Source organism: Leuciscus leuciscus (assembly GCF_965113295.1).
Source record: "Leuciscus leuciscus genome assembly, chromosome: 23".
NCBI lineage: Eukaryota > Metazoa > Chordata > Actinopteri > Cypriniformes > Leuciscidae > Leuciscus > Leuciscus leuciscus.
The window spans coordinates 31,054,329-31,081,963 of NC_138747.1; the positions used below are offsets into that span (position 1 = coordinate 31,054,329).

The following is a 27,635-nucleotide window of genomic DNA, read 5'->3' on the forward strand; positions in this document are numbered from 1 at the left end:
AATCCTTAGTATACAAAATAAAGAACGTGAATTGGACAGACAACTTGAATTACAGAAATTGAAAAGCCAAGAGCGAGAACAAGAACGCAAATTTGAAACGTTTAGAATGCAACAAAAAATGGAAGAGGTGAAATTAGTTCAGGAGGCGGAACGGTTAAAATTGATCGGACAAGGAAAGTTTTCTGAATCGGTGTTTTCGTTAAGGTCGGTGTTCCAGCGTTTGGAAAATGCTTCGTTAACCCTCAACTTGGCTAAATGTGAATTCAGGAAAGCTACTGTAACATATCTGGGGAAACAGGTGGGTTGTGGCCAAGTGTGTCCCATTGCTAGCAAGGTGGATGCTATTGCTAGCTATCGTGCCCCTAAAACACGCCGTCAGTTACGTCGATTTCTTGGAATGGTGGGTTACTACCGGACTTTTTATAAAAACTTTTCAATGGTAGTAGCACCCCTACTCGAGTCGGCAAAAGCACTGCTTTGTAGCGCTCCTGTGATAACAGCTCCTAACTTTGATAAACCTTTCAAGCTGGAGGTAGACGCCAGTATGGTGGGGGCTGGGGCGGTCCTTTTACAGGAAGATGAGGAAGGAGTAGATCGGCCAATTAGTTTTTTCTCTAGGAAGTTCAATCCGTGCCAGTCACGGTACTCTACCATTGAACAAGAAACGCTTGCTTTATTGTTGGCCTTACAGTTCTTTGAGGTATATGTCGGTTCTAGTGTTGTGCCTGTAAGAGTATTCACTGACCATAATCCTCCTACATTCCTCAAAAGAATGTACAATCAGAACCGCCGCCTTATGCGGTGGGCTCTAATCCTACAGGGATACAATGTTTGTATTAGATTAGATTTTTAGATTAGATTCAACTTTATTGTCATTACACAAGTACAGGTACAAGGCAACGAAATGCAGTTTAGGTCTAACCAGAAGTGCAATAGCAGCAAGTGCAGGATATACAGTGGTTCCATAAGTGCAGAACATGGATATGTACTGAATAAATATAGAGTTAAATACTATTATAAACAGAATTTTACAGATAGATTTGTCCTATGAATATAATATACAGATAACTATTACTGTGAACAGAATTTACAGCTAGATATGTACTGAATATAATATACAGATGGCTATTACTATAAACAGAATTTTTACAGATAGATCTGTACAATGAACATAATATACAGATGGTTATTACTATTAACAGAGTATACAGGTGAATATGTACTATGAATATATATACAGATGGCTGTTACTATAAACAGAATGTGAGCATAATATATAGATGGCTATTACTATAAACAGAGTTTTACAGATAGATATATGTAATAAGTCAGGCTAAGATGAGCAGTATAACAATGGATTTAAAGTAGTGCAAATAAAGTTTGGACAGAAGCTATCCGAGTAAAAGTGCAGTGGAAAGTAATTGCATATTACAGTTAAAGTACATTATTGCAAATGTATATGTAAACAATTGGTACTGTATAAATAAACAGTCGGCAGTGCAAATTGAGCATATTCCAGTCAAGGTAAGTAGGTAAGTAGTGCAAGATGCATATATAAACAGTTGTTACTATAATAACAGTCAGCAGTGCAAATGAACATTATAGTATTGTATCACTCATGTCAAAGGAACTTCCAATGTAGTTGCAGACGCGTTGTCCCGTGTTTACCAGGACTAATTGTGTGCAAAAGGTGGTTTGCACACCTTTTGGGGGGGCGTGTTACGTCCCCAGAGTTCTGGGTTCGTTTTATAGTAATTTTGTTCTGGTATTGCTTGTGGTTTGTGTGTTTGTGGTTTTTCTACCAGGGCTGCGTTCAGCCCCGACAAAACGTTGCACAACGTTTTTTAAACAGAAATGGTGATGCGTTGAACACACTGTTCGCAAGAGTTGCAACTATGGCAGCTGAGAAGGCGATTCTTTGTGAAGAATTTTCGGAGCCTGATGAAGTCGGTATAAATATGTGTCTAATACTACAAAATATGCCCGATGTTACAGTTACTGCACTTGCCGCCCAGAACAAAAGAGAACATCCCAGTCGAGTGAAGGGATTGCTGAAACTGAAATGGAAGCACACATCTTACCTAATTCAGACTAAAACACATCTATTTAGCCTCACATACTGACTTCATTTGTAGTTCATACTGTTTTAATACCCTGTATTTTCTTTCTCATTTTTAGGAAAAGCACTTAATTACCATTGTTTATTTCTATACCAAATGTCATTCACTTGCAATGAAGCTAAAAAATATAAACAACTACATCATTATGTTGATATCCTATATTTTTACAATAAAACTTACGACAAACATGTCTTCTAATATCCTCAGTTGTTGCGTATACCGAGCTGCATCAAACACATTCGTAAATTACTGTCCTTGAACCCATTGTGCGAGTTCACTTTAATACCGCGTGCTTTATATACATGTTGCTGCTGATTGGACTGCAGTTCTGACACACCCACCAAACAAGAGAAAACGTATCTCAAACCCCGTTGCACACCGGTGCACGCCGCTTCCAGGAAACATGACGTTCAACCCGGAAACTGTAGCAAAATGTTGCGCACCGTTTTGAACCTGAACATGCTGATGGCTTCTGTGACTGTTCCGGCAACTGATTGGTGGTTCAACGGCTGACTGGGACTTGGAACTCCGCCCACTCATCAGTGGCTGCAGCTGGCTGGGCTCTTTAAAAAGCTCAGTTTTGGATCAGTTCTATGGAGGTATTTTTGGTGCAAAACTACTGAACGCCTGTGACAGTGGAATTTGTAGTTGTAGAGAATAGCCACACATGTGTATCAGTAAATTTGAAGTCACAGAGAGAAATGTTTTAAGAGTTGCAAACTTGTAGACTTTTTTTTATCTTCCACAAACACAACACAACAGTTGCACCTTCTCAAATTCTTCATTGCGGGTGCACAAATCCTATTCTACAAATCACAAATTAAGAAACTCATACGCTCACATGTTTGCTACAGTTGCTGCAGTGAATATGGTGCAAAACGCATTTACACACCCGCATCAAGAAATGTGAAGTCACGGAGAAATTTTGCTCATCTGCAAATCAGTATGTGAATTCATCCAATGAGAGTTGCACACTTGTAGAATATTTTCTCATAAATGTCTTGTATATTTTTCTAGCACAAACACAAGTACATAACTACAGCTGCTTGAATCTGCTGCGACGAATCTCAAACACTGTTTTTCGCTTTCAAGTGACAAGTTTCGCGCGCTCTCCCTTTTGCACCAAGTGCACCGTGAAATGTGGGGCAAAAGTGAGTTGTGCATCTGTAGAGGCAGTGGGCGGAGCCTACATGAATATTCATGAGTTTCCCGGGCATGCGCGTGGAACTGCTCATTCTAGTTCACGCTCCTCGTTTCTCAGCAGGTTTAATGGATTATTTCAAAAAAGGTAAATATAGTTTCAGCGCGAACTTAAACTACAATTGTGTATCGTTTTGTTAAACTCATAATGTTTTTATTAATTCGTCACTGACTGAATGATTGCTGGCATTCACTTCGTGTAGGCCAGTATACAACATAAATTGCACCTTGCGAAGCTTTAAAACTGTGGCTTTTACTAATTGTTATCATTTGTTGATTGCAATAAATTAAATAAACCCTCATAAATGTATCTGTGGGCTAACACTTTTTAAAATATATATAATATATCCTGGTGTGATTGTTCTTAAATTCTTGTTCGTTTAAATAAGCCAAATCATTTAAGACCAAACTCAAGCATGAATGTGTTGCTTTAATACATATACGTACAATTTGGATTAAACAAAATTGTATGGACAAAAGTGGATAAATTACATTTGATACAACTAGGTTACTGTAAATGAGAAACAAAAAACACTTAACATTATTTTACGGAATATAATAAGCCACAAATTTGATGTTCTAAAAAAAGATATTTACAAACATACTGGCAAAATAATGTAACTATATTATTTTTAATGTTTTGATTGCAAGGTGTGCTTGTGCTGGTTTTGATATAATAATACACTGTTCAAAAGTATGGTATTAGTAAGGTTCTAAGGTAAGGTACCTCTAAGGTACCAAGACTACATTTATCTGAAAAACAGTAATATTGTGAAATATTTTTATCAACTGTTTTCTATTTTAATGTTTTAAAAAAAAAATATTGTGATGGCAGAGCTCATTTTACTCTAGATTTCAGTGTCACAGTCTGTGCTCTTCATCCTCAGTGCTCACACCGGTCTGCTGACATTTCAGATCTTACAAAAATGCACATACATAACTGCAGTCATTTTAACAGCACAATGTCATTTGATTTCATTATTATTTAGAAGACAAAAACGCTTTTTTTCACAAACGCCGCCATCACCTTTCCTTGCAGGTCCTGCTCTACCACAAAAGCTGTGCAGCAAATGCACAGAAATCAAGAATCAGAAAAGTGCTGTAATAGCTCTGTTTGAAATTACAATAATTAAAATAAACTACAATTTAATATTTAAATAGTTGTTGTTATTCACTTCTGTAGTATACTCACTCAAAGCCTTTGATGGCAGCATTCAGCTTCATGAGCCACTCTCCACTGGATAAACACACATCTGTTCATCTGACCCTGTAACATCCAGATGAGATTCACGTTACCTCTGTGATTTATGAGCTCAACACTACATTTACATGTTGAGGTTGTTTTAACTTTTTATCCAACATAAATGTTCTTCAATTTATCAACAGTACTAATGGACAAATAAAATAGATAACTTATGTTTAGTTACTTTATAGATTTGTTCTACATAATAGCACACATACATCACTCAGATGTCTATTTCATGTTGTGATGTGCTCTTCTGCAATACTTATTGAAGATTTTCCTGCCAGATGTAAATAGACATTTAAAATAAGTGTCTTTAAGATGTATATGGTTTATGTAAATCCACTTTAGAGACGTAACTTACGTGTCCTTACTGGAGCTCCCCTGTTAGCTATACATAATAAAATGTGTTTTTACAGCAACATCACAACTATACTATACTGTGTAACGTCTTTACACCTTTAACAATTAATAATAATAATAATAATAATAATAATATTAATATTATTAATTCAATAGTTTACTCTACATTAGTTCAACACATGCAATTTTAACACAAGGAACCGTGTTTACTCACATTTGAAAGCACCGCATTTGCGATGTTTGACAAAAACGTATACTCTCGCGTGGCCTCCTGGGATAGAAAAGTATCCATCACTCGAAAATCTGGCCGGAAGCAGTAGATCATCCGGGAACTTCTCGCCTACTCTTTTATGAATACTGATGTTTCGAACATAATTTTTCTTTCACGTACTGTTTTCGCCTACTATATAGTAGGAAAGTAGGCATATTCGAACGCACTGTAAGTATACGTACGTCCGAATTTCGCGATAATTAGTACGTCACCCAGGTAATTCTCGCCTACTCTTTTATGAATACAGAGGATTCGTACATACTTTTTCGCTCGCCTACTCTTTTTCCCCTACTATATAGTAGGGAAGTATGCGGTTTCGAACGCAGCCAAAGTTTCTAACATGGATAAACTGTCAGTTTCCTAATTGCAAAAAGACTTTAGATTAAAACCTCAAGCCTTTTTTTGGCTAGTGACATTATAGCACGCTCTCATTGGCTAATGCATAAACTCTACAGGTCCAGAGGAGAATCAAAGGTAATCAATTAAGGTAAAAGGGGTGGAGCCACCTTAATTCAAAGGTATACAACAGGCAAAGCCAATTACTGGTATGTGTTGTGGTGTTTGAGTCAAAGTTTTTTTTAGGATGGGGTTCCTGATAGTTGTCTTAGTGATTGTTACATTTGAGCTGCATGATGTCTGGGGAAGTTTGAGGTACAGTCATAGTCCAAGAAGCATGGGGCCAAAATCAGATCCAGCTTCCAGAAGTCCTGCCCTTTCTCCTCTAGGGCTCTGGAACCCTTTGCAAGTGGCTTCTCAGTTTCAGAGTCCTTTGGGTCCCAACTTCAAAAGCCTTGCACAGGAGCCTTTTGGCCTTCAAGAGAAGCAGCTGTTGCAGGGTCCAGTGAAGCCTTTGGATTGGAGGTATCCCACTGTTCCTGAGGTGCAGAGTGAGTTGGTGGAGAACTTCCCGATGAGGCAACCCGTGACTCCCGGCAGCGTAGCGGTTCAATGCGGCGAGAACCGGGTTCTTGTAGAGGTCCAGCAAGACCTTTTCAGCAATGGTCAGTTGATCCAGCCAACTGGTCTGTCTTTAGGTTGATGTCCTGTTGTTGGTTAGGATCCTGAGTCTAGAGTGCTCATCTTTGAGGATGAATTACAGGACTGCAACAGCGTGCTGATGGTAAGAACTCATGAATCTTAATGGGTTATTTTGGTGTGACAGAAGAAAGCCAAAATCTTTCAAGGAAAGTCGGTTAACTTGGTTGTCATTTACAATTCCAGGGCAGCTAAGACCAAGTTCTATTTATTTAAATGGAGGAAAAATCCTGAATTTTCAAGCTACTTGCCTTTTAAATAACCCTTCAAACCAACATCTGATGTAAACTATCCCACAAACGGTATGAAAGGAGCTTAAGAAACCAGAACAAATCTTGTGCCTTAATAGTGTTAAAGCTAGTTTTTACCCAGGAACAGCCAATGCGCATGTCTCCAAAACATTGACTATCTCTGGCAACACTGGAGCTTCTGAGGGCAGCTGTAGTGATGTGAAGACTTGACTAATTGGTGATTTGCTCTTCAGGTATTCTTCCATATTGCACAGTACACCTTCTCCCATTCATGGCAATATGAGAGTCTTGGTATATGTTGAGTCTCTGGGATGACCCTCTTGGTAACCACAATCTTTTTCCAGATGAATGAGGATGAACTTGTCTACACCTTCTCTCTTACCTACACCCCTGAGGCGCTTGCGGGTACTCCGATTACCCGGTCTGATGGTGCAATTGTTGGTGTACAATGCCATTATCAAAGGTAAGTGATCTCTGTGACTTTCTGCACTTTCTCGTGAAACTGGGAGACCATTTAATGGGTACTTTCATGAACCGCAGGCTCCAAAATGTAAGCAGTGATGCCTTGAGGCCAACATGGTTCCCTTATGCCTCAACCAAGGCTGGTGAAGAAGTCTTGCTCTTCTCCCTGAAGATCATGATGGGTTGGTACAGGGTTTTTTTCAACAAAATAAACCTTTACCCTTGCAATTTTGGCTGTGCCTAAAGTGTTTTTTGTATAGATGATTGGTCCTATCAGAGGCCTTCATACACCTATTTCCTGGGTGGTGTTATTAACATCGATGCATCTGTGAAGCAGTACAATCATGTGCCTCTGCGTGTGTTTGTGGACCGCTGTGTGGCCACTCAAGTACCTGATGTGAACTCCCTTCCAAGATTTTCCTTCATTGAGAATCATGGGTAAGATCATGGCCCTTGATGCGGTAGGACTGTTTAAGTTGCTTTTTGTAACCACAGTCATGGGTAAGGTCAAGTTGCTTGATGCTCTACAGTTGACATTCATGAGTTACTCTGTGATTGCTTTGTCGTCAGGTGCTTTGTGGATGCCAAAACTACAGCTTCCAGCTCCCGCTTCATGCCTCGGTCTCAGGTTGACAAGCTCCAGTTCCAGCTGGAGGCATTTATGTTCCGGGACGGCAACAGTCCTTCTGTATGTACTATGAATATCATGCGTTAATTTGACTTATCCTCCATCTGCTTTGGTCTTGTGACTTGTTTGTCATGCCTTGCAGATCTACATAACGTGTATTCTGAAGGCAACTATTGCTTCTGCACCCAGTGACGCTCAGCGCAAATCCTGTTCCTTTGCCAATGGGTACATGGGGTTTTTGGGGGGTTTATTTAAGTCGACTTTTCTGATGTTGTAGGTTTCATGTCTTTGTCTTTTTGCAGGTGGTCTGCTGCTGATGGAAATGACCAAGTTTGTGGTTGCTGTGACTCAACATGTGGTCCTGATGGTGAATTTGCTGCTTCTCCCTATGGAGGTTGGTAGCGTTTGCTCTTTCTAAGGTTGCTTTTATTCAAGTGCTCTAACTTGGCTCTCTTCTCTCTAGGCATTCAGTGGGAAGGCAAGGCCTCACTTGGTCCTGTAATGGTTCAAGGGCAAAAGAGAGGTTCTTAATAAAACTGACAAACCAATCCTTGCTTGTTTCTGACTTGTCATTTTGCATCAAATACCATACAACCATAGGGTTCCAGAAGTTTATAAAATTCTGTATAAATGGGTAATCTTAAATTGAGCATTTTAAATGCAGCTACTGTAAGCTCCAAGGTTAATTGGTATATCCTTTTGAAGCCATCAGTTTACATTACATGTTTTTCGTTTAACAGCAGAATTTCCTAACGAAAAACATATCCATGATTCTTAAGAATTTGGCAAGCAAATGATTCCAAAACTGCTCTGCGGGAACACCTTGTACCATGAAGCACTGCTGATGTAATGGAGTTGGTCTCCCTATTGTATTCCTGTGCTCTCACAGTTTGTATATGAATATTGTGATGCTTAATAGTTTATAATAAACTTTATCTGACGTTTGATCACTAAGCCCTAGAGGTCATACAAAACTAAACACACCCTCTCTCTCTGGGATCTGTATTTATGAATCTCTAGTCTATCATTTGAACTCAGGTTCTTTTTAGATTACAGTAAGTTTCTGTCATGGACGACCTTGTTTGTAAAATTGTGAATGAATGTAGATAATGTAAAATCTTCTAGTGACTTTCCAGGCTGTTCTCATTTGCTAAACTTGCACTTTGAAACCCATTTTTAAATGTTTGCGTTTTTAGGCCTCCAAAACTCTGTAGTGATGAAAATAAATGGCCAAAATGCATAAAAAGTTGTCTGTTTTTAGTTGAAAATGGTGTCATGTAAATGTCCGCTCAATGGCTGCATCCGAAATCACATACTCTGAGTAGGTATTTATTTTGAATGAGTAATTATTTCACAACCTCTAAAAAGTATGTTGTGTAGTATGAATGAAATCCATATATACTACATTCACCATGTTATCATTGTCATGTGACCTTCCAGCATCAGTTGTTGCTTCACTGCCATTCACAAATCCTCTCCTGAGGCCTCATGGGATAGTAAAGTGTCCATCGTATGAACACTTTCGAATCTAGCTGGAAGTAGTACATCATCTGGGTACTTTTTGCCTACTCTTTTATGAGTTCTGTAAATACTATATACTAAATAATAAAATTCTGTAAGTACTTCTTTTGTCATATACTGTTTTTCGCCAACTATATAGTAGGGAAGTATGCGATTTTGGATACAGCGATTTTGGATACAGCCCTTTTATCAAATAAGAGAGACTGACCCTGTGTCTCAATGTCCATACTATCCATCCTAAACAGTATGTGAGATTAAAATAAGTGTGTCCCAAAACATAGTATGTTGAAAAGAGTATGCCAGAAGTCCCCAGATGGTCTACTATTTCTGGTCGATTTTCGAAGTGTGGATCCGTGCTCACTATAACGGCTAATATTGCCCACAACCCATTGCGCTTTGGAGGAGGATTCAGTTCAGAACTACAAACACGAGTTAAAAGTGTTCAGAAAACTACAAAACATGGCTGATGTGCGCGACCGTTGGTCAAGAAGAGAGTCTTCACAAAAACAGTACATACTGTTAGGGTGTAGTTTAAGTAGGCGAATTGAGACACAGCAAGACAAGGGCTGCGTTCGAAACTGCATATTCAATGAGTAGGTACTTCATTTCAATAAGTACTTACTTCGAAAGCGCTGAAAGAGTAGGTACTTTATAGCCTGATCTCGTTAAGTATGAATGCGAACCGGACATCTGCCATGTTGACGTTATCATGTGACCTACGACGCGTTATCACAAGCGTTAACAAGTGTTAACACGTTTAATTAATCTGTCTGTAAATATCTTGATATTGATTAAACTTGCTCATTTTGTGGTCTTTTTGAAGAAACTGCTGCCCATTTATTTTGTGAATACATTTAGGTTTAATTTAAGTTCTTATATTTAACCCTACTAATGTGACCCACCGTTTTATTCTTAACGATATTATTTATTTTTATTACGAAATCCAAAAATGGTCATCTCTTGAATATGTTGTTAATTTCTTTATTTTATATCCAAACATTTTCATCCACAAGCAAAAGTAGCTTAAATCTCCTTTATGTTTTCCTCTTTTTCTTGTTGAATTTAACTCGTTTCATCCCTCAGGCCTAGACCTATAAATAACAAAAAAATAATTTTTTTAATGTATTATAATGAATTATTTAAGAAAATATATATTAAGATATTCAACCTTGTAGGTTCTTTTTTCCTGTGTATAAAATCTCATATTATGTATATATGCGAACCCATGACATATATATATATATATATATATATATATATATATATATATATATATATATATATATACATACACCTCATAACATCAGTAACTCTACAGCCCTACCTAGAACGGTTTTCCTCAGCGTTTGTAATGTCTGCACAAAGGGCAGCTGTGCGAAGATTCGCCTTTGGAGAAAACTGTTGATTTTATACTCGAAAAATGTAAGTATCAGTAATATAAAAAAATGATATTACCCCAGAATGAATTGCATTGCTATCCCACCCCAAAACATACAATAATAACAACGATAAATGCTGACCAATACTTAATTATATTACTTTTTACTGAAAATGATATAATTCAATAAAACAAACAAAATGTAATGTATGTCATATGACATAGCTATGCATGAATACACTCTAGATGTGTATATAGTGAACATATCTACATTTTCATTCAAACAATTAATTAAAGCATTAATTAATTAAATTATTTTATTTTATTTACTGACAACAATGAGAAATATTAATAAATTAGTAAAAGAATGAATGAAAGTCACCATCACACAATAAACAAATGCATATACAAGTCAACACATGAAATAAAGCTTTATTCAAACTATGTAGGCTACAGGCGCTGAACCCCACATCCTTCTGCCCATCTCAACACAGCGGTTCCCATTCTGCAGCTTTATTCTGATTAATCAGCTGACCGCCAGAGGTGAGCCGTTCCTTCGTGCCTGAGGTTGTTGCGTGATGTGTTGTGCTTCACAATCTGAGGCAATAAGGGCAGGTGGAGTGATGCAGGGTCTCATAAGAGCGGGTGGAGTGATGGAGGGTCTCATAAGAGCAGGTGGGGTGATGGAGGGTCTCATAAGAGCAGGTGGAGTGATGGAGGGTCTCGTAAGGGCAGGTGGAGTGATGGAGGGTCTCGTAAGAGCAGGTGGAGTGATGGAGGGTCTCATAAGAGCAGGTGGGGTGATGGAGGGTCTCATAAGAGCAGGTGGAGTGATGGAGGGTCTCATAAGAGCAGGTGGAGTGATGGAGGGTCTTATAAGAGCAGGTGGAGTGATGGAGGGTCTCATAAGAGCGGGGTGGAGTGATGGAGGGTCTCATAAGAGCGGGGTGGAGTGATGGAGGGTCTCATAAGGGCAGGTGGAGTGATGGAGGGTCTCATAAGAGCAGGTGGAGTGATGGAGGGTCTCGTAAGGGCAGGTGGAGTGATGGAGGGTCTCATAAGAGCAGGTGGAGTGATGGAGGGTCTCATAAGAGCAGGTGGAGTGATGGAGGGTCTCATAAGGGCAGGTGGAGTGATGGAGGGTCTCGTAAGAGCAGGTGGAGTGATGGAGGGTCTCGTAAGAGCAGGTGGAGAGATGGAGGGTCTCATAAGGGCAGGTGGAGTGATGGAGGGTCTCGTAAGAGCAGGTGGAGTGATGGAGGGTCTCGTAAGAGCAGGTGGAGAGATGGAGGGTCTCATAAGGGCAGGTGGAGTGATGGAGGGTCTCGTAAGGGCAGGTGGAGTGATGGAGGGTCTCGTAAGAGCAGGTGGAGTGATGGAGGGTCTCGTAAGAGCAGGTGGAGTGATGGAGGGTCTCGTAAGGGCAGGTGGAGTGATGGAGGGTCTCGTAAGGGCAGGTGGAGTGATGGAGGGTCTCGTAAGAGCAGGTGGAGTGATGGAGGGTCTCGTAAGGGCAGGTGGAGTGATGGAGGGTCTCGTAAGAGCAGGTGGAGTGATGGAGGGTCTCGTAAGAGCAGGTGGAGTGATGGAGGGTCTCGTAAGAGCAGGTGGAGTGATGGAGGGTCTCGTAAGGGCAGGTGGAGTGATGGAGGGTCTCGTAAGGGCAGGTGGAGTGATGGAGGGTCTCGTAAGGGCAGGTGGAGTGATGGAGGGTCTCGTAAGAGCAGGTGGAGTGATGGTGGGTCTCATAAGAGCAGGTGGAGTGATGGAGGGTCTCATAAGGGCAGGTGGAGTGATGGAGGGTCTCATAAGAGCAGGTGGAGAGATGGAGGGTCTCATAAGAGCAGGTGGAGTGATGGAGGGTCTCATAAGGGCAGGAGGAGTGATGAGGGTCTCATAAGGGCAGGTGGAGTGATGGAGGGTCTCATAAGAGCAGGTGGAGTGATGGAGGGTCTCATAAGAGCAGGTGGAGAGATGGAGGGTCTCATAAGAGCAGGTGGAGTGATGGAGGGTCTCATAAGAGCAGGTGGAGTGATGGAGGGTCTCATAAGAGCAGGTGGAGTGATGGAGGGTCTCATAAGAGCAGGTGGAGTGATGAGGGTCTCATAAGGGCAGGAGGAGTGATGAGGGTCTCATAAGGGCAGGTGGAGTGATGGAGGGTCTCATAAGAGCAGGTGGAGTGATGGAGGGTCTCATAAGAGCAGGTGGAGAGATGGAGGGTCTCATAAGAGCAGGTGGAGTGATGGAGGGTCTCATAAGAGCAGGTGGAGTGATGGAGGGTCTCATAAGAGCAGGTGGAGTGATGAGGGTCTCATAAGGGCAGGTGGAGTGATGGAGGGTCTCGTAAGAGCAGGTGGAGTGATGGAGGGTCTCGTAAGAGCAGGTGGAGTGATGGAGGGTCTCATAAGAGCAGGTGGAGTGATGGAGGGTCTCATAAGGGCAGGTGGAGTGATGGAGGGTCTCATAAGAGCAGGTGGAGTGATGGAGGGTCTCGTAAGAGCAGGTGGAGTGATGGAGGGTCTCATAAGAGCAGGTGGAGAGATGGAGGGTCTCATAAGGGCAGGTGGAGTGATGGAGGGTCTCATAAGAGCAGGTGGAGTGATGGAGGGTCTCATAAGAGCAGGTGGAGTGATGGAGGGTCTCGTAAGAGCAGGTGGAGTGATGGAGGGTCTCATAAGAGCAGGTGGAGTGATGGAGGGTCTCATAAGAGCAGGTGGAGTGATGAGGGTCTCATAAGGGCAGGTGGAGTGATGGAGGGTCTCATAAGAGCAGGTGGAGTGATGGAGGGTCTCGTAAGAGCAGGTGGAGTGATGGAGGGTCTCATAAGAGCAGGTGGAGTGATGGAGGGTCTCATAAGAGCAGGTGGAGTGATGGAGGGTCTCATAAGAGCAGGTGGAGTGATGGAGGGTCTCGTAAGAGCAGGTGGAGTGATGGAGGGTCTCATAAGAGCAGGTGGAGAGATGGAGGGTCTCGTCCATGGCACCATTTCCAGGATTCAGCTCTGTCACATGACCCTTCAGAAATCATTCTAATACTGATTTGCTGCTCAAGAAACATTTCTGATTATTATCACAGTTGAAAATGGTTGTGCTGCTTAATGAAGTGTGGAAATTGACCTTGCCTGCTATAAAAGTATAACATTTCTTAAATCATAGTGATTCCAAACTTTTGTCATGCAAATCTTAAATACCAGAATGTCATGTTTTACCATTGATCCAACAAAGTTCAAAGGTTTCATTTTCAAGAGTTCAAGTCGGAAGTAGATCATGCATTTGTATCAATGGTCATCATTGTGTATCATCCAGGCACACAGAGCAACACATAAGGTCAAAGAAAGAACATGACAACGAGAAACATCAGTATAGGGTGCAAAATGTTTATTTGGACACGGATATGGTTGTGGAGTTATTTCCCAGAGATTATTGCCAGAGATGACACAGTTGTAAAGCTTCATAAGGTAAGGTATCAGAAGAGCTTAGCAATAAATAAATTAAATGGTAATGGTTCATGTATTTAGGAATATTCTGCTCTTCTGTTGGAAATAAGTGTTGCTGTAATCATTCAGGTGTTCTGGAATTTTTTGGTTTTACGGTAAAAGTGGAACGTTATTTTTTATTTTATTTTTTTTATTGCAGTGACATTCAACAAATGATAACAAAAGACAGTTCAAAGCATTGCAATGTACAGAGGAAAAGCACAACGAAATGAACGAGTTGAAGTTTGCTGTGCTTTATATAGGCCTACACGAAGTGAATGCCAGCAATCATTTAGTCATTAACGAATGCACAAAATGTGCAAACTAATAAAAACATTATGAACTTTATGAAATGATACACAATTGTAGTTTAAGTTCGCGCTGAAACTATATTTACCTTTTTTTAAATAATCCATTAAACCTGCTGAGAAACGAGGAGCGTGAACTAGAATGAGCAGTTCCACACGCATGCTCTTATTCCGTAAAATAATGTTAAGTGTTTTTTGTTTCTCATTTACAGAAACCTAGTTGTATCAAATGTAATATATCCACTTTTGTCCATACAATTTTGTTTAATCCAAATTGTACGTATGTATTAAAGCAACACATTCATGCTTGAGTTTGGTCTTAAATGATTTGGCTTATTTAAACGAACAAGAATTTAATAACAATCACACCAGGATATATTATATATATTTTAAAAAGTGTTAGCCCACAGATACATTTGTGAAGGTTTATTTAATTTATTGCAATCAACAAATGATAATAATTAGTAAAAGCCACAGTTTTAAAGCTTCGCAAGGTTCAATTTATACGTCGAGTTGAAGTTTGCTGTAGCTACTGTATATAGGCCTACACGAAGTGAATGCCAGCAATCATTCAGTCAGTGACGAATTAATAAAAACATTATGAATTTAACAAAACGATACACAATTGTAGTTTAAGTTCGCGCTGAAACTATATTTACCTTTTTTGAAATAATCCATTAAACCTGCTGAGAAACGAGGAGCGTGAACTAGAATGAGCAGTTCCACGCGCATGCCCGGGAAACTCATGAATATTCATGTAGGCTCCGCCCACTGCCTCTACAGATGCACAACTCACTTTTGCCCCACATTTCACGGTGCACTTGGTGCAAAAGGGAGAGCGCGCGAAACTTGTCACTTGAAAGCGAAAAACAGTGTTTGAGATTCGTCGCAGCAGATTCAAGCAGCTGTGGTTATGTACTTGTGTTTGTGCTAGAAAAATATACAAGACATTTATGAGAAAATATTCTACAAGTGTGCAACTCTCATTGGATGAATTCACATACTGATTTGCAGATGAGCAAAATTTCTCCGTGACTTCACATTTCTTGATGCGGGTGTGTAAATGCGTTTTGCACCAAATTCACTGTAGCAACTGTAGCAAACATGTGAGCGTATGAGTTTCTTAATTTGTGATTTGTAGAATAGGATTTGTGCACCTGCAATGAAGAATTTGAGAAGGTGCAACTGTTGTGTTGTGTTTGTGGAAGATAAAAAAAAGTCTACAAGTTTGCAACTCTTAAAACATTTCTCTCTGTGACTTCAAATTTACTGATACACATGTGTGGCTATTCTCTACAACTACAAATTCCACTGTCACAGGCGTTCAGTAGTTTTGCACCAAAAATACCTCCATACAGTTCTTTCTTTCCGTTCCTCCTTTTGGTTTGGTTTGTACCCTGTGGTTGTGTTGTGTTGTGTTGTGTTGTGTTGTGTTGTGTGTAAGCATCTCCTCTGATACAGGTTCCCCATCCCGCGCGGCGATCTGAACCCAGAGATCATTCTACTCCTAGCTATGCGTGCGAAAGCATGGGAAGCGATCCCTGGCATGTCAGAATGGGTGCTGAATGCTATAAAGCAGGGCTATTCACTATAATTCGCTATATTCCCCCAAATACATTAGCAACATGTTGAGATTGTGACTACTACTCTTGCCAAAAGATGGACGTATGTTTATTTCAAACTTAAACATAGAATAATACTAATGATAATTTGTTTAAATTTTTTAATAATTAGGAAGTGATGCTGACACTCATGATTGGATTAGTTCACTATTATGAGCTCTATTGAGTGTCAGTTCAATATGTCTCAGACTCCAAAGACCTACCTTTATGTTACAGTAGTCGCCTGAGGAGGACTTCTCTTTAGGATATGAATATAAACATTGATGTTCTCTTGTCAAAAACAATTTGCATCCTTAATGAAGAAATTGGCTGCATTTATGTTGCGATAATCGCAAAACCACATCTTCCAGTTTACAATGTTCGTTGTAATATTACTAGTGCCTCACAGAAATGAATGCCTGTACAGTATGTGTCAAATATAAAATTAAATAACTTGTGTTACTTGTGAAAAACATGCTAACTCCTCAGTAATTACTCAAGCGTTACCTTGTCATCCCGCAGGAACTACTAGTGATGTGACCCATTATTTTAAAGTGAAAAACATGCTAACTCCTCAGTAATTACTCAAGCGTTACCTTGTCATCCCGCAGGAACTACTAGTGATGTGGACCATTATTTTAAAGTGAAAAACATGCTAACTCCTCACTAATTACTCAAGCGTTACCTCGTCATCCCGCAGGAACTACTAGTGATGTGACCCATTATTTTAAAGTGAAAAACATGCTAACTCTTCACTAATTACTCAAGCGTTACCTTGTCATCCCGCAGGAACTACTAGTGATGTGGACCATTATTTTAAAGTGAGAAACATGTTAACTCCTCAGTAATTACTCAAGCGTTACCTTGTCATCCCGCAGGAACTACTAGTGATGTGACCCATTTTTTATATATTTATAACACTTAAGTTAGTTTATTTACCGTGAGACACAAAACAAAGGCGTTTTCTCCTATAGACCCATAATACACTAAAACACAACATGAATTCACAAAGGACATCAATTTTATTAGCTTGATGTAATCCAAATCTTTATAATCCATACGTTGTTAGCAAGAAATAGATCCAAATTCAGCCCTTTATCCAGTGATCTTTATCTCCATTTCTCAGCAGAGAACGTAAACTTCAAATCCCGCGCTCGTAGTGAATTCAAATTCAACAATTGCACCCGAAGCGCGTTACGACATGTTTTACGGCAGTGATATCAGACGCTCATTGGCTCTCGCATGCTTCGTCACAGATTACGACATGCCGTGTTTAAATTGGTGTACTACATTTGAATTGGAGAAGCGCGCGCGCCTTCACAGAGCGAACAGCGAACCGAAACCGGATTAACATTTTCATGGATTAATGATTTAAATTCTGCTCTGTAACGTTACCTCATACAAAACTATTATATACTGCCAGAGAGGACTGCGACACATCCTCATGTGAACGACTTTTGGTACCGGTTTTGACATTTTCTCAATAAATAAATTATTGTGATACGTGTCTGTCTGTTGTTTTCCTTTATAATTGTAGCCTACGTAGTTTTAAGAAATTGTTAGATTTAGGGGTAACTTTGGGGTAGGATTAGTGGCTCAAACTATGTTTTAATGCTATATTGTTAATACAATTGCCATTTCCCTAACGTTACACATATCTGTCCATGACGTTTTATCCTTTTAATATTGTCTATAAAATGGGTAAAGTTATGTTTAGGTGTGGGAGTAGGGTTAAGAGATCTTACATTTATAATCTATAAAATGGTAACAGGGAAATTATACAATTATCTTTATGATATGAAATATTCGTAAATAGTTAGTTTTTTAGCTGTAAAATCGTAATAATATTACGTTTAAACGTTGCAGATACATCCATATTATACGTTTCAGCATATATCGAAACGTACAAAAAAGTACATTTTCTATCTTTGAAAATGACGTATTAATACCTAACGTTACGCATTAACAATGAGACCAGGCTGCACTAGTTCCTGCGGGATGACGCTTGAGTAATTAGTGAGGAGTTAACATGTTTTTCACTTTAGAATAATGGGCCACATCACTAGTAGTTCCTGCGGGATGACAAGGTAACGCTTGAGTAATTACTGAGGAGTTAGCATGTTTTTCACTTTAGAATAATGGTCCACATCACTAGTAGTTCCTGCGGGATGACAAGGTAACGCTTGAGTAATTACTGAGGAGTTAACATGTTTTTCACTTTAGAATAATGGTCCACATCACTAGTAGTTCCTGCGGGATGACAAGGTAACGCTTGAGTAATTACTGAGGAGTTAGCATGTTTTTCACTTTAGAATAATGGGTCACATCACTAGTAGTTCCTGCGGGATGACAAGGTAACGCTTGAGTAATTACTGAGGAGTTAGCATGTTTTTCACTTTAAAATAATGGTCCACATCACTAGTAGTTCCTGCGGGATGACAAGGTAACGCTTGAGTAATTACTGAGGAGTTAACATGTTTTTCACTTTAGAATAATGGTCCACATCACTAGTAGTTCCTGCGGGATGACAAGGTAACGCTTGAGTAATTACTGAGGAGTTAGCATGTTTTTCACTTTAGAATAATGGGTCACATCACTAGTAGTTCCTGCGGGATGACAAGGTAACGCTTGAGTAATTAGTGAGGAGTTAGCATGTTTTTCACTTTAGAATAATGGGTCACATCACTAGTAGTTCCTGCGGGATGACAAGGTAACGCTTGAGTAATTACTGAGGAGTTAGCATGTTTTTCACTTTAAAATAATGGTCCACATCACTAGTAGTTCCTGCGGGATGACAAGGTAACGCTTGAGTAATTACTGAGGAGTTAACATGTTTTTCACTTTAGAATAATGATCCACATCACTAGTAGTTCCTGCGGGATGACAAGGTAACGCTTGAGTAATTAGTGAGGAGTTAGCATGTTTTTCACTTTAGAATAATGGGTCACATCACTAGTAGTTCCTGCGGGATGACAAGGTAACGCTTGAGTAATTACTGAGGAGTTAACATGTTTTTCACTTTAGAATAATGGGTCACATCACTAGTAGTTCCTGCGGGATGACAAGGTAACGCTTGAGTAATTAGTGAGGAGTTAACATGTTTTTCACTTTAGAATAATGGGTCACATCACTAGTAGTTCCTGCGGGATGACAAGGTAACGCTTGAGTAATTACTGAGGAGTTAGCATGTTTTTCACTTTAGAATAATGGGTCACATCACTAGTAGTTCCTGCGGGATGACAAGGTAACGCTTGAGTAATTAGTGAGGAGTTAACATGTTTTTCACAAGTAACACAAGTTATTTAATTTTATATTTGACACATACTGTACAGGCATTCATTTCTGTGAGGCACTAGTAATATTACAACGAACATTGTAAACTGGAAGATGTGGTTTTGCGATTATCGCAACATAAATGCAGCCAATTTCTTCATTAAGGATGCAAATTGTTTTTGACAAGAGAACATCAATGTTTATATTCATATCCTAAAGAGAAGTCCTCCTCAGGCGACTACTGTAACATAAAGGTAGGTCTTTGGAGTCTGAGACATATTGAACTGACACTCAATAGAGCTCATAATAGTGAACTAATCCAATCATGAGTGTCAGCATCACTTCCTAATTATTTAAAATTGTAAACAAATGATCATTATTAGTATTATTCTGTGTTTAAGTTTGAAATAAACATACGTCCATCTTTTGGCAAGAGAAGTAGTCACAATCTCAACATGTAGCTAATGTATTTGGGGGAATATAATATTCATAAACTGGTTTCCACAAATAACCCATTTGAAGCACAAGCTTCTGAAATGTTATGACCATGTTAAGAGTAAAAAAAAAAAAACCTCAATTGTTCACTTTTTTAGACGTGGTTTTTTTTTTATGATTAGTAATTAATTGGTTATTCTTTCTTAGTTCACAAGTAGTTCTCAATGAGGATATATTTCTTTAGTAATAATCAAATACCTACCAAGGAACTACCTTTGTACTAAATTAGATATTACTTACTGCTTAGTTAATATTGCTTCCATATTAGTTAATAGTATATTAAATAAATAGTTCGGTGTTAATGCAGTACTACCTATTACTTCCTGCATAGCTACTTATTAACTACGGACCATTATTCTAAAGTGTTACCACTTTTTTGTTGCTGATATTATTAAATACTAGTACTTATTTATTAGATACTCATAATTATTTAATAACATTAGTATGTATCAATAATAGCCACTGTATTTTGTTCTTATTGACAGCTACAAACTTACAACCACTAACAACCATGTCATGAATGTGTTTTGCTATTTAATGGGACTCATTATCTCCGGGTCAATTTCTGTTCTTTAGTCAGTACCTCATTTTGCTGTGAGTCTGAACTGTGTGTTGGATCCGTTGGTCTAGAGCCTTGATCTGTATATACTGTAAGTCCTAACATTCAGGGGAAAAAACACCATTCAAAAAATATTTTAAATAATAAATGCAATTTATTTATAATCCTGTTTTTAGTAAACTTCACATTGCTCAAGTGATACTTTAGAATCAACAAGTTTTAGTGATTATTTTGTTTGTTTCAAAGTTTTATTAATGATCTTTAGATTTCTGCATTTTACAGACACTCTCATCCAGAGCAACTTCTGCTTTAAAGGAACACATTTGATCAGTTCTTGCATTCCCTGGGAAAGTGGGAATCAAACCCATGACTGCTACTGTGATCATGTCCCATTTCAGAAAGGACTCGTCCACTGATGCTGGTGGGTTGGTCAGTGACTACAGGGCCGCTGATACCCTGAGTACCTCTTTTTGTGAAATTACAATGAACTTTAAATATATTGTTGTTTATTTAAAATAACTTATATTTTCTAACTAATTTCAAAAAAATTCTCTATACATTGCTACGGTGCTGCAGTGACTGTGTCAGGTTTGGCATAGACGAAGCAGACAGAATGGTAAGTTAAATGCTTTAATTTGCAGAATGGATCGGTACAGCGAAACAGGCGAGTAAACAGTAAGTTGAATTTCAGATGAATGCTTAACTGAAGCGTAACCAAGTCTCTCTCTCGCAGATGATGGAGTTCCTTAGACGGAATGATGACTGGCTGAGAAGATCGGGATCGAAGGTAGGTATAAAGGTACATATGGCAGAGAGTCTGTGTCATGTGTAGACAAGACCAGACAAAGAGTGAGTGACTGAATGCTGAATATAAAGGGTGAGCTGGTGATGGGATCCAGGTGGCGGTGATTACTAATTAGGGGAGAGTGAGTGCAGGTGTGCGCCAAGGAGGATTCTGGGGAGTGTAGTGCAGAGACAGATAAGGAAGACAGACGGTGGATGTGACAGACTGGTACTCACCGGATTAGTATCCTGACTGTCATTCTCCATTGGACAATCATCACTGCTTACAGGATTACCGGTCTGCTGAACCCCCTAATATTAATATAAATAAAATCAATATTTATTCTTACTTGCCACAATCCAACAACATCCATTCTCAGTCTTAAATTCACCATAAAATCAAAATGGACAATTCTTGATTTTTAATGGAATATTGCAGTATTTATTATGAATGATTTCTCGTTGCACATATTTATTGTTTTAAAATGTATGTTCCTTGTAATCTTTCCCTCTGTCTTGCAGCGACATGTCATCTCATCTCATCTCTTCTCTTCTCTTCTCTTCTCTTCTCTTCTCTTCTCTTCTCTTCTCTTCTCTTCTCTTCTCTTCTCTTCTCTTCTCTGATGACGAGGACGGGGAAACCTGTCACATCTGAAAGGCTATTCGACTGCCTTCATTTTAAGACCTAGGCCTAATGCACGGATCCAATATATTGACATTGATTTTCTCCCCTATAACCGACTATTTACATTAACACTTGCTGGACAGGCATTTTGACCTCATTTTGTGTGTTTTGGACAGTTCATGCACAGTACATCACAAAAGAAAGTGCAATTTGGACCTCGGTACTTCAGTAACAAAGGGTTAGTTCACTCAAAAATGAAAATTCTGTCATCATTTACTCGCCCTCAAGTTGTTCTAAACCTGTATGAGTTTATGGGACAAAATACTATGGAAGGACACAGACTGTGATGACACGCTTCCACATTTACCAGTATTACAAATGCAGTAATTTTTTTCATATTTTCATATTTTTATTTATTAATATGTATTTATGAAACGCTATACTCTGTGTTACATTACCTCACATTAAAACAAATTAATGCTGCTGTTAGGGTGGGGAGGGAAAAGTTGTGGAAACAAATTTTATTTTGCTATTGGAGCAAATGGAAATGGAAAAATTATTTTTGCTATAGACGTTTATCTAACTATGACAACTTCCGTTTCTGAGAACCCCGGAAATGTGAAAAGGGTCCATTAATGCCTCACTATGTATGTACTGGAAAATACATCACATTTTCTGAAGTGTGGAATATAAGTCTCACAAGCCAACTAAAGGCAAGCTCACACTATATGACTTATGGCTGGATATTGCTATTGCTTTTTTTAAACATCTGCGCCAAAACTCGTTGTTTGATATTATTGCCACGTGATCTTGTTATGTGTGCAATGCAATGACAACTAATCCAGCCAATCACAGTGCAGATGGTGTAATCAGAAAAATCTCATAATCAGTCTTGCTTGAGCTTATAAACAAAATAATTCGTATGACATATGTTAAAAAAAAAACTATTTCAGCATCAACATACATAAATAGTAAGAATCGTACATTAACTAATATTTATAATTAAATTGTGGCTGAAATATTGCATGTACGGAAGTAAAATAATGCCAAATGTTTTTGAAACAAAAAAACCCTGTTGAATTGCACTACTTGAAAAAAATAGGCATTGCATTAACCATGCTTGCATTTTAATGCACTGTATTTTTAGGGCTTCCATTTTTATGGGCTGAAATTCAGCATGGTTGAATATTTAAGCGGTGAATATTTCAATTCAAAACATATCAAACACATTTTAATTATTAAAAATTAAAATGTTTCAATTATTAAAAATTAAAATATTCAAACTGTTTAAAAATACAACCTATAATAATCAACAGGCAATTTAAGGTCCATTTTATTTCGCTTTGCAAATTCGCTTCCACAAATTCAGTGGTCAAAATTTGACAGTAAATTCAACATTGACATCCAGGAACTGCAGGAAAAACAATAGATTGCCGAGCATACTCTCCATCTGCTGTTAGTCGATCTCACCAGCAGGAGGTGCAAGCGCGTGTTGTTGACGAAGACCAGCAACAGTTAGAGCAAGCCATTCCATTCATAAAATGAAAATGATTACCTGGGTCAGTATATGTGGAAAAGATGATAAAGACACAAAAGTTGTGTTTATGTTTCATTCAATAACTTCATTGTTACTTTCCCTGTGTAGCCTACATGTTATCAGCTTTCTCTACCATGAATGGGGTTATAATCGGTTTCCCTCAATACCTCGTACTCAAGGATGCCCCTTCCGTCGGGACAAAACGCTTAACGTAGCTTAATGGACTACAGTGATATAAAAGACCAAACTCGCACCTTATTGGGAATGTAGGCTGTAGGCTACTATATAGGCTACAGGCAAGCAGATGGACTCAGAATATGAACTTAACACGCAAAGTTTCATGCTGAGCGTTTCCCAGTGATATACTGGCATAAAATCAACACTTGATCAATTAATACTAACACTTTCTATTCTCTCTCTCTCTCTCTCTCTCTCTCTCTCTCTCTATATATATATATATATATATATATATGACTACATGTACTGCATTAGATTAAACTGGGAAGAGTCATAGCACTTGCATATTGTAGTCCTATTGTTAGTTTACTTTAACTAGTCGCTTTGGATAAAAAACACTGACATTGGCATAGACAATATAAGAAATAGACACAGCGACCCCATAGACTTCGACGGAGAAAAGTGAAGCAAATTAGAAGCTCTCACTTCCTGATGGCTGAGCGTACTGCGCAGACTCAAACTGAGCTTGACGACGTAGATGTGACGTGAGCAATCCGTCTGTCTTCTAGAAGCTGTGCCAAGAGAAATCTGAATCATTCCCTTCCGAATCTTGCAGATACAGAGAGTGTGAGCAGGAGCTGTCCATGAGCTAGGAGCAGGAGCAACTTTATGACTCTCTATGGGCTTCTCCCTTGACTTTATCGGACTTTATGGCTCCATGCCCCCCCAATTGCCCGCGATCTTCTCCTCCTGTCCATACGGTAATTTCTCTACTGTGCGACAGAGAGTTGCGTGGTTATGACGCAATCGTTACCCTATCTAAGGCCTGATATATTGGTCCAAAGCCGGTTCGCCAATACACGGGGAAGGTTATCACGTGTTCTGTCCTCACCAGCTTGTACCTGAGATAGAGAGAGAGAGAGAGAGAGAGAGAGAGAGAGAGAGAGAGAGAGACCACCTATTCCATTCCTGTCCAGCAAAGAAGAGCCCAGAGAGAGGGAGCACACCTTCATGTATCCTCCTTGACCTGGTGACATGGGGGATGGGGGAGACCACCCTCAAATGGCTTAACCAGTTTTCTCTAAACTTCTCTAAACCTTATTACCTTTTATTTTATCTATCTGGATATGAGATATCTGTACCACTCACTTTGAGACATTTCAAATGACACCAAAAACATAACAGTCAATGATAAACATTCACATTAAACCATGTTCTTGTGTGAGTTCTTGGTAGTTTGTGAGAGGAAGTGAGGTTGTATGGGGGAGGTCGAATGTTAATTAGCCAGCAGGACCCTTTTGTCTCTAGACCAGGCCTCAACCAGTATTTTAAGTCTTACAGATTTCCCTCCTTGATCCCGTGGGTCACATTCTGATGAACACTTACACCCCGTAAGTACACACACTTACATCACAGTAAGACGTTTGTTATAATCCTTGAAGATGTAGCACAAAAATTGTCTTTGCAAATTGTCTTTGCAATGTTGGCATCTGTAGAAGCTCAGTGGTCTGTGTTCACCTGCAGAACACCTGTTCTCACCAGGTGTATAGCTTGAGTCCAGCAGGTGGATGAATGCGTTCAGGTTCTCTTCCTGTAATCCTGTGACGTAAGCAAAGTTCATAGAGTCAATCTGGACCTTTTGTGACTTGTTCAGTTGACGTGTCATTCCTTCATGGGGAAACTTCCGCTTCCTGGGACCTTCTCCACAATGATGATCTGACCCTTTTTGACCAACCCTGTCACCTCCAGCGGTACGGTTGTCTGGGCAGACCTCAGTGGATGAAGGGGTTCTCCTTTGATCCACACTGCTTTGTGTGAGACACCTGAAAAGCAGCTTAAATGTCCGCTTCACGATTGAGCACATATGAACTTACAGTCGTAAGGAAATGCATAGGAACGCATAATGCAATAAAGCAAAATCATGTCATGTTCAATGTAAAATACCATGTTCATGTCAGCAAATGTGAGTGGTACATTTGGTCTCATTAATTACCTGATTTTTAATTACCACGCCAATAGTACTCCTATAGAGGGTCAAGGAAGGACAAAGGAAGATCTTACAAGCTCTTACCCTGTTTCTAGAAACATTTAAATAAATGGCATTCTAACAAAACAACCAGTGCTGGGTTAAAACAACATTTCATGAAGAGTGTCAGCAAAATTTTGGTGTAACCAAACATAGAGATTCGATTGAATTGATGTCCAAAAACATTGTTGCAAGTAAAATGGACAATATACAAATATGCAGAAATCAAAATAAGTTTCAGAAATGTTTTTCTGAATTACTCAAAGGAAAAATGCAGAAATCAAAATAAGTTTCAGAAATTAAAATCAAAATAAATTTCAGAAATGCAGCAAGAGGTCGGTGTAAACCAAATAATCAAATAAATGGTAGGATCAATGGTTTTGTGTGCCTTTGATCTGGCTCTGGGTCAAGTCCTTCATATGAAATCACGAAGCTCGGGCAGTGGCCATAGGGGGTAGTGCTACTGACAGCCTGGTGCTTACCAAGTAGGGGGATTTAACTCTGAGTTAAATGTGTTTTATGCTTGTCACAGCCATGTTTGGCAAACATCCTCTCAGCATGGGAGCGTAGGTATTTCATACCCCAAAGTGTCTCAGTGCGAGTTCCCTTTCGAAAAGGAACGTCTTGGGTTACGACCATAAACCTTATTCCCTGAGAACAGGGAACGAGAGGGGAAGGGAATCTCGTCACCATGCGTCCGGGCTGCCTGCACAGTCCCTTCGGACGAAGAAGTGGATGATATGTTCTCTATACTTCCTGGTCGCACTAGTAGTGACATCATGGGCCCTATTTTAACGATCTGAAACGCAAGTGTCAAAGCGCAAAGCGCAAGTAACTTTGTGGGCGGGTCTCGGCGCTGTTGCTATTTTCCCGGCGGGATAAATGACTCTTGCGCCAGGCGCAAATCTAAAATGGGTTGGTCTGAAGTAGCTTCATTATTCATAGGTGTGGTTTGGGCGTAACGTGAAATAAACCAATCAGAGCGTCATCTCACATTCCCTTTAAGAGCAGATGCGCTTTTTCCATAGCGGATTGCTATTGTAACGGCGGATTTGCCAGGCGCGCGCCAGGAGCGGTTCACAGCCGAGGAGAGCAACGCTCTCGTCACGGCCGTAAAAGAGAGAAGTTACATTGAAATGGAGAAACCCACCCAAATTAACTTCGGTTAAACAGGCGTATGATAATTTGGGTAAATGTGTAAGCTAGATGTATGCTTTTATAATAAATTGTCTATCTATCTATCTATCTATCTATCTATCTATCTATCTATCGTAATAATGTATGATTTGCAAAAATGAAAACTGCTGCTTCTGTGTAGATGAGAGAATCAAAGTGTATTCGCGTTGTGCACACGCTACATTGATTATGGCCAAGCATGCGCCCTTAAAATAGCATATGAATAACATGCGCAACGCGCCACTGACTTTAAACAATTTTTTCCTGGTTAGTGGCGCAATTGTTTTCTAAACCTGCAAAATAGCAAGAAGGAACGTTTGCGCCGGAACACGCCTCCTCTTTGCGCTGAACCGCCCCCGGGAGCGCAAGTGTATTTCCTAACTTACCGACGTGCTTCTGTGGAGGGAAAAGTCCGCTTTGCGCGGGTACAAAATAGGAATGAAACATGCGTCGGTGTACAAAGTCACTTGCGCTGGGTGCAAGATAGGGCCCCATGGCTGTCGCCGGCCAATACGATTGCCGTGATTATACAGTACTTCAGTCATCAGTCATGCTGAGGCGTTCCCCAAAGTGTCTCAGGACGCAGTGTCTCGTTCCCTGTTCTCAGGGAACAAGGGTTGCAGTCGTAACCAGAGACGAGTTACTTTTTTTGGCTTATCCTGAAGCACTACGGTACACCTATAATTAGTGTTATATGCACTTTTATGATGGATAGATGCACTTTTATGGACTTCAAAACAGAAACAGCATTTCATTGCCATTATAAAGCTTGGAAGAGCCAGGACTTTTTCTAATATAATTCCGATTGTATTCGTCTGAAAAAAGAAAGTCATATACACCTAAGATTACTTGAGGGTGAGTAAATCATAGGCTAATTTTCATTTTTGGGTGTTATCCCTTTAACCGCTAGAATGCCAAAAGTTACATAGTGTACCTTTAAATCACACGATAGAGCATACAATTAAGCTTTTGTGGATGTCATGTGTTATCTGTCTAGTTTTAGTTTGAGTTCAGTTTCGTTACCTGTGTTGTGTCCTTCTCTGCCTTGGTTGCTCATTGGTGATTGATCAGTCCCACCTGTGCCTTGTATTTTCTTACATTATCATGTATATATGACTATATATTCCG

The 27,635-nt window shown here is 39.5% G+C and overlaps 1 protein-coding gene across 2 annotated transcripts; it reads left to right on the forward strand.

Annotated features, from left to right (window-relative positions):
* Positions 1-5,762: 5,762 nt before the first annotated feature.
* On the forward strand, positions 5,763-8,157 carry LOC309488414 (zona pellucida sperm-binding protein 3-like). Of its 2 annotated transcripts, XM_082156620.1 has the most exons (8): positions 5,763-6,317; positions 6,828-6,946; positions 7,024-7,127; positions 7,206-7,383; positions 7,516-7,633; positions 7,716-7,798; positions 7,876-7,967; positions 8,037-8,157. In XM_082156620.1, the coding sequence occupies exons 1-8, from the start codon at positions 6,315-6,317 to the stop codon at positions 8,102-8,104; spliced, it is 765 nt and encodes a 254-aa protein (XP_082012746.1). In that variant the 5' UTR covers positions 5,763-6,314; the 3' UTR covers positions 8,105-8,157. The 2 variants fall into 2 exon arrangements, with proteins under 2 accessions (XP_082012746.1, XP_082012745.1); XM_082156619.1 differs by having other exon boundaries at positions 6,296-6,946.
* The last annotated feature ends 19,478 nt before the right edge of the window (positions 8,158-27,635 follow it).